This window comes from Egretta garzetta, unplaced genomic scaffold (genome assembly GCF_000687185.1).
Source record: "Egretta garzetta isolate BGI_Z169 unplaced genomic scaffold, ASM68718v1 scaffold343, whole genome shotgun sequence".
NCBI classification, from domain to species: Eukaryota; Metazoa; Chordata; class Aves; order Pelecaniformes; family Ardeidae; genus Egretta; species Egretta garzetta.
Genome location: NW_009259038.1, coordinates 972362 through 980426, shown reverse-complemented (window position 1 = coordinate 980426; position 8065 = coordinate 972362). Strand labels below are relative to the sequence as shown.

General features: G+C 58.2%; 1 protein-coding gene across 1 annotated transcript in view; it reads right to left on the bottom strand.

The window, feature by feature from the left end:
* Positions 1-7324: 7324 nt before the first annotated feature.
* The window catches only part of LOC104122756 (Ig lambda chain V-1 region), a 52176-nt gene continuing 51435 nt past the window's right edge, over positions 7325-8065 (bottom strand). The window contains 2 exon segments of the mRNA XM_035890462.1: positions 7325-7667; positions 7670-7762. Coding sequence (XP_035746355.1) covers positions 7495-7667; positions 7670-7762 — 266 coding nt within the window. The 3' untranslated portion in view covers positions 7325-7494.

Genomic DNA, 8065 nt, shown 5'->3' with positions numbered 1-8065 from the left:
GCAGGGTTAGGTTAATGGTTGGACTTGATGATCTTAAAGGTCTTTTCCAACCTAGACGATTCCATGATTCTATGATTCTAAGCATGTGTGTGCGTGCAACGCGTGTGTGTGTGTGCATGCACATGTTTGCAAGTGCGTGCATGCGTGTGCACATCCAGCACCTGGGACTCCCCACAATGGGGACAGGGACCACTCTGCAGGGTGAGACCCCACTGGGGAAGGCCCTGCCAGGGACCCTCCAGGAGACAGGAGGGGTGACCCTGGGCTGGTGACGTGCACCCTGGCATGGGCATGCAAGCCCGCCAGCCTTGACATCAGCCACCAGCGGGTCCCTGGTCCCCTCCACCCCCCACCCTGCCAATTTTGGGCAGCTTTGGCCTGCCCCAAAACCTGTCCCCTCACTGATGGCCCTGCAAGGTGACAGCCTGGCAAGGCAGGGGCAAAGCTTGCCACAGCAAAGAGCTGGCAACCATCTCGGGGCTGAGCTGACTTGGGGCTTGTCTGTGTGGCACCCGCTCATCTTCACACGTCAGCGCCTACTGGAGGCACTTTCACTTCCTTTTTTTGGCCCCCCCTTCGAGTTTCTGATTGGAGATTGTGGTGGGTGAGGAGTAAATTTAGCTGGGGGATGCCCCGCAGCCGCACAGCTGCATGGCGGTGCCGGCTGGGGGGGCTGGGTGGGGAGGAGGGGGGGCAGTGCTGGCGTGGCACAGCCTGGGCTCTTCACAGCCTTACCCCAAACCCTTTGGAGGAGGCAGCTGCGTGAGTGGGGGTGTGTTGGGGTGGGGTGCAGGAGCCACCAGCCCCCCCTCCGGGTGCTCGAGGGCTGCGCTCACACCAGCTCAAGCATGGCAGACGCCGTCGAGTATCGCCCGGGCTTGGCACAGCCGCAGAGCCAGAGCAGGGGGACTCATGCCATCCTCCCATGGCCACCCCAGCGGGGTCTTGCTCTGCCCTACTACCCCCCAGCCTGACAGGAGGGGGTAGCAAGGTGGGGGTCGGCCTCTTCTCCCTGGGAACGGGCAATGGGATGAGGGGGAATGGTCTGAAGTTGTGCCAGGGCAGGTTTAGGTTGGACATTAGGAAAAACTTCTTCCCCAAAAGGGCTGTCAGGCTCTGGAATGGGCTGCCCAGGGAGGTGGTAGAGTCCCCATCACTGCAGGTATTTAAAAGAAGGATAGATAAGGTGCTTAGGGACAGGGTTTAGTGGTGGGATGGCAGGGTTAGGTTACAGGTTGGACTTGATGATCTTAAAGGGCTTTTCCAACCAAAGCGCTTCTATGATCTTCTATGATCTATTTTCTATTCTCAGCCCCAGCTCTTGCTTTCGAGTTTCAGCCCTGCTGACTCTGAGAACAGCGTCTGTCGGGGTGGCTGCAGCTGCCGTGGTAGCCCTGGCCCCTCCGGCCGTGCCACGTTGCCCATGTCTCTCCAGACGAGGTGTTTCATCAGCCCCAGGTGCACTCACTCCACTCCTGCCACGTCCCCAAAACAGGACCCCCCAACCCCTCTTGGCATGAGGTGCTGGGGCTCGCTGGGGCCTGCAGAAATCGCCAAGTGATGTGCAATAAAAAAAAGCAAGCCCAAGCTGGTTTGGGGGGGCCAAACTTGGCCAGAGGTGGCTCCTGCAGAGGGGCTCTGGCACGGCCACCCCCAAGTTCAAAGCCATGGGTATGGGAGCTGCCCTTGCCCCAGGGCAGGGTTTGGGGACCTGGGCACAGCTTTGCCCTCTGGGGCTGGGGGGGCCTGTTTTGGGGTTGCAAGAGCACCTGTGTCCTCACACCCCTCTGCCCTCCATCCCCGCATCCCTCCCCCTGGTCTTGGCTGTGGGACCCCTCCAAGCCCAACGTATCTAAACCCCGGGGTTTAACCCCCCGCAAAGGCCTTGCTAAGCCCTTGCTTGCAAGACTCAGCCTGGGAGCGCAGCTCCCGCCAAACCCCAACCCTACCGCGGGACCCGCTGCTTTTCTCTGCAGCTAATTAAAACCTTCCTGAAGCATCTCACTTACTAAATTAGATCCCCCTTGATTTAGAATTAATGGCGAGCCAGGAAAACAACAAAAAAATTAAAGTACTGTTTAAAACTGCAGCACCAGGGACGGCAGAGCGAGAACGAGAGCTGCAGCTGGGGCGAGGCGTGGGTTTCGGTTTCGCTCAGCACCTTTGCTCACCAGAAAATCCCACCAAGGGTGGCTGCAGGAGCAGGACTGGCTTTTTCTTCCCAGGCGCCGCTTCCCTCCCCGCCATGGGCTGGATCAGGCCCCGCATCCCAGTGTGATTCCCAGTGGCAGCTTCTCTAGCCCTGCTGAAGGGCTTGAAAAGAAAAGGTGGCTGAAAATTCACCGTGCCACAGGTGGTGGAGGAGTATGGGGGGTCTGGGGGGGAGCTGGGGACACTGATCTATAATTCAGCAAGTTTTTCCTTACCAGTTGTTGCTTAGGGAAAGGATTTAGCAAAATCTTTTAATCAATAATTAGTAAGGTTTCCTGCCCCCGGAGTCGGGGCCATGCCTGTGCTCTGCTCTCCCAGCCCCGAGCCAAAGCGAGACCCCAGCTCGTGGCCCAGCAGAACCTGCCCTAAACTGAGCCCGTGCAAAGCTTGGCCTGGTGTCCTGTAACCGAGGGACAGGCTTCACCCACAGGATGCTGAGCTGGATTTCAAGCCCCCTGAAAATGTTGCCATGCCTGCCCACCTCCCCACCAGCTGCCCCCCCAAAATGTGACATTTAGCAGGGTAAAACCTGGCAGCACGGCTGGGACTGGTGCTCCTGTGTTACCCCGTTATTCACTCCAGCCTCAATCACTGCTTAAGGGTGTGATTTGCCAACTTCTGGAATCAATAATTAGTGAGGCTCCAGCTTCCTCAGCAGAAAAAAACAGCGAGCATCCTTCCTGGCAGCAGATCTCAGTCCTTGGGGCATTTTTGGCTGGCAGAAACCCAGGCGCAGCTCTCCCCGGTGAAAGCCCTGGCAGTACCATGAGGCCAGGGATGAGGATGCAGCAGGAGGGGGTTTGCTGGGGAATAACCTCATTTCCCCATGGAAAGGGGCTCAGCACTGGGAAACTGTGTCTTAAAGGAGCTCATCCTGAAACACGTGAGGACAGATGCCTCCATCACCCTTCCTTCCTTGCCCTGCTGTGGTGCAGGCTGAGCTCCCACCCTGCTGCTGGCTCCTTGCCCGGGGCCAGTGGCAGCCCAGGGGGCTGTGATCCAGCCTGGGCAGGGTTTTGCTCTGTGGGAATGGGATTTCTTGGGAAAACCCTGAGCCTGTCACTATTCACATGGGCAGGGGCACTGGGACTGCCTCCATCGGCCCCGTCCCCCATGCAGGGCGATGGGAAAGGGGGTTGTCCCATGCACAGGGCTGTGCTGTGGCAGGGTCTCCCTTGCCTGGCTGGGGAGCAGGATGAAGCCAGAATAAAGCCAAAAAAGTTTTTTCAGAGCATGATGTTGCCTCTTGATACCTCTGGTGAGGTCCAGGCCCTGCTGCCAGCTCCTTGCCAAAACGCAGGAGGGAAGGAGGGCCAGGGCAGACGGCTCACGTCCCCCGACCCTGCACCTCTCATATGTGCTCTGCTAGGACTACACAGTACCTATGGCCCCCGCAGGGCTGGCACGCATCCCCGGAGCTGCTCAGGGCGCCTGGGGAAGGCTCGAGCTGTCCCCCAGCAAGGACAAAACTCCTGGTGCAGCTGGGGAAACCCCAGCAGCCCCAGAGCAGGGCACCCCAGGGTGGCCCCCAGCGTAGCGAGGGGTGAGGCTTTGCTGGGGGTCAGAGGCTGTGCTGCGGGTGCTGAGCCCCTGCCTGTGCCAGCCGGGATGACCCCTTCGGTGGCACATGGGCAGGGACACAGTCTGGCAGATGCCTGGGGTGCTGGGGCCACCTCCCAGTGCCCCACTGTCCCCAGGGGATGCAGGGTCACCAGGCAGTGAGAGAGAAAGGGCCGCTGTAAACAGCCCTGCTGCTTGGCAAAAGCTGATTTTAGTGCATGTGGAGACAACGCCGGCACGGGAATGGAAAGGAGGATGAAGGAGACATGGCCATCTATGTAGAGCTGGCGTGGGCTCTGTGGCAGTGTTTGTTTGGGTGCAGGGGACATAGGCAGAGCAGGGAGGGGTGGTTTTGGCATGGGAACACGGGGACAGCATGGAGTGGGGAGCTGCTGTCCCCAGTAGCTATGGGGAGGATGGTGACAGGGATGGGGATGCTGCTCCAGCTGAGAGCTTTGGGCTGGCACTACGGATGTGACTGCAGACCCGGAGCAGCTGGAGAGCTTCACACCCTATAGAAATACAGGCTGGGAAAAGCACCTTATCCGAGCAATTAGCAGCACCTTCCCATCACAATAAAGTCTTCAGAAATGCTAAAACACTGCGTTGCCATCGCTGGGAGGTCCCCAGCAGCGCTAGGGGACACAGGACTCTTTTCACTGGCAGCAGGACCAGTGCTATGTCCAGGCCATCACCACTCACCCTGGCATGTCCATGTGAGCAAGAGATGGGTGAAAGAAACTTCATTCGACTCAAAGTTTGTCTTTGGTATTCGCTTTCCTGGCAAGTTTGGGGTTGCTGCCGCAGTGCTTGTTCCGGGGAGGCTCCACTGCCTTAGATGTTTTGCCAGATAAGGAGCAATACAGGCAGCAGAAACTGCCCCCTTGGATCTTGTCTCGTAGAGTTTGAGTTCGGCAGAAGATTTTTTTAGTTTCATTTTGGCTTAATTTTCTGAGAAATCCTCAAGTGATTGCTGAATGTCTGGGTAAGACTGCAGCCCCGGAGCAGCTGGAGAGCTTCACACCCTATAGAAATACAGGCTGGGAAAAGCACCTTATCCGAGCAATTAGCAGCACCTTCCCATCACAATAAAGTCTTCAGAAATGCTAAAACACTGCGTTGCCATCGCTGGGAGGTCCCCAGCAGCGCTAGGGGACACAGGACTCTTTTCACTGGCAGCAGGACCAGTGCTATGTCCAGGCCATCACCACTCACCCTGGCATGTCCATGTGAGCAAGAGATGGGTGTAAGAAACTTCATTCGACTCAAAGTTTGTCTTTGGTATTCGCTTTCCTGGCAAGTTTGGGGTTGCTGCCGCAGTGCTTGTTCCGGGGAGGCTCCACTGCCTTAGATGTTTTGCCAGATAAGGAGCAATACAGGCAGCAGAAACTGCCCCCTTGGATCTTGTCTCGTAGAGTTTGAGTTCGGCAGAAGATTTTTTAGTTTCATTTTGGCTTAATTTTCTGAGAAATCCTCAAGTGATTGCTGAACGTCTGGGTAAAAAAGAGCATTAAAGAACCAGGGTGGGCAGCTCCAGCAGAGCTTTCCGGGCTGCATGGAGGCGTTGGGGTGGGTAGGCTGGATGGAGCTGCTGGGGTAGGTAGGATGGATGGAGGCATGGAGGTGGACTGGACAGAGGCGCTGGGGTGGACAGGTCAGATGGATGCAGCAGGGAGGACACATGGCTGATGATGCTTTCTCCTTGCTGGCTGCTGGGGACTTTGCCTCAAGCAAGGCCAGTGCAGAGTGTGCCCATCCCACAGTGAAGGTGTTGGCTGGCCCCTGGCCTTCCTGGGGCAGCCCAGTGCCAGCAGGAGTCAGGGAGAAGCCACAGTGGTGGTGGAGGTCCAGGTCCCTGGGACAGGCACAGGGGCTGTCCCAAGTGGGGCTGACCTCTGTGCCTCACTGGGGGTGACTCCCATGGCCAGGCCCCCCGGGGTCTGGTCATCCCTCCTGTGCCCTGAGAGATGCTCGCAGAAGGTGCCTGCTGGGACACGTGGCAACCTGGTGGGGCTGGGCACCCCGCTGGCACCGACACAGCCCAGGGAGGGGGATGTGGTGGGGCTGTCCCCCACCCTTTACCAGAAAGCCAACCAAGCCAACCCTCTCCTGGGCTGCACCAGAAGCAGCGCAGCCAGGGGGGCGAGGGAGGGGATTCTGCCCCTCCGCTCCGCTCTGCTGAGACCCTCCTGGAGCCCTGCGTCCAGCTCGGGGGTCCTCAGCGCAGGACAGGCATGGACCTGTTGGAGCGAGTTCAGAGGAGGCCACAAAAATGATCAAGGGGCTGGAACACCTCTGCTGTGAGGCCAGGCTGAGAGAGGTGGGGGTGTTCAGCATGGAGGAGAGAAGGCTGCGGGCAGAGCTGATTGCCGCCGTTGAGGGCTTAAAGGTGGGGACAAACCTTTTAGCAGAGCCTGTAGCAATAGGACAAGGGGTAATGGTGTTCAACTACTTTTAGGGTGGATTCAGACTAGATATAAGGAAGAAATTTTTTACGATGAGGATAGTGAAATGCTGGAACCGGTTGCACGGAGAAGTGGTAGAAGCCCCATCCCTAAAAATATTCCAAGTCAGGTTGGACGGGGCTCTGAGCAACCTGGTCCAGTTAAAGATGCCCCTGCTCACTGCAGGGGGGCTGGACTGGATGAGCTTTAAAGGCCCCTTCCAACCCAAAGCATTCTGTGATTCTGTGTCCCCAGCAGGCGCCTGCAGGGACACGTGGCAACCCAAAGACTGGTGGGGCCAGGCAGCCCGCTGGCACTGACACAGCCCAGGGGAGGGGGATGTGGTGGGGCTGTCCCCCCTTTACCAAGAGGCTGGAAAAGGAGCATCTCCCCCCAGAACAGCACACAGCATAGCCGGGTGCTCCTGTTCCCTGTCCCCGGGGTGGCTCCTGGCAGCTCTGATGGGGTGCCTGTAGCTGAGCACTGGCGCTCTCGGCACAGCTGTGGCTGTGAGCTGTTCTATGGGCAGGGCTGCCGGGAGACTTCCCTGGGGCTGTGCCAGAGATGGGGCATGTGGCACACAGGGGCCCAGGCTGCCACGGCACAGGGTGCAAGGGACAGACTGGTTCATGTGCATACCCTGGTGTCTACACTGGCACCCCATCCTGGGGGACACGGGGTGACCAAGGAAATCGGGACAGAGCCAGGGCTGGCCATCAAAGGGACATGGCTGGCCATGGCCCCACCACAAACCACGTGTCCCTTGCAAGGGACCTGGTGCCCAGAGGCCAGCAGGCGAGGGACAAGGCTGGCACAGCCAGGGCCATGTGCTCGCTGCCGGAGCAGGAGCTTAGGCCAGGCTGATGCCCCAAGCTGCTCATCCCCTGGGCTTGGGCCGGGGGGGTTCGCGGGGGCCCCCAGGGGTGAGCAAGAGCCGCAGGGAGCCCTGGGCAACCGCAGCAATACGTGCGTATGCGCGTGTGTGTGCATACATATGTGTTCCCATCCCACCCTCCTCCATACTGGTGCCACCGGGGCGATGCCGGCCAGCGCGGGGAGAGCAGGCACGTTGGAAGGACACAGAGACAGGGATGCTGAGCCAGCACTAGTTCAGTGTCGGTGTTTATTCGTGTGACACTCAGGGCAGGGGGACAGGAGCAGGGGACAGGGGGACACGGGGAGAGACATCTGCGGCAAGGGGGGAGCCCACGTCCCCAGCAGCAGGGAAGAGGGAAGGGACCGGCGAGGGGCAGCCGGGTGCCAGGAGGTCCTGGCAGGGTTAGGAGCACTCGGATCTCTTCAGGGTCTTGTCCTGGGGTACAGACTCGTGTGTGGCCCTGCAGGTGTAGGTCTCGTGGCTCTTCCATTCGGTGGCACTCAGCGTCAGGTAGCTGCTGGCCATGTACTTGTTGTTGGTCTGCCGCTGGGGCTGGCTGGTCTCCACGCCACTGCTCCCAGCAGACACACCAGGGTGGCTTTGTTCTGCGACGAGAGCTGATCGCTGGACGGCGGGAAGAGGTAGATGGTAGGTGCAGACTTGGGCTGGCCTGAGAGGGGAGAGAGCAGAGGTGGGGGTCAGGGAGTGCCCCCCCACAGCACCCTGCCTGCCTGCCCGCCCCCCCAGCCGGCCCCGCCCAGGGACACCCCGCTTCTCCCACAGCTAAGGATTCGTCATTTATAACCTGAATGTATTTAGATCTGGGATACATATATATATATATACACACATATATATAGAAATAAAAAAAGTATATATTTATATAGATGTGTATTACACATACACACATACTTCTATATAATATATATTATATAATATATAATATTGTTATATATTATATATTATATATTAT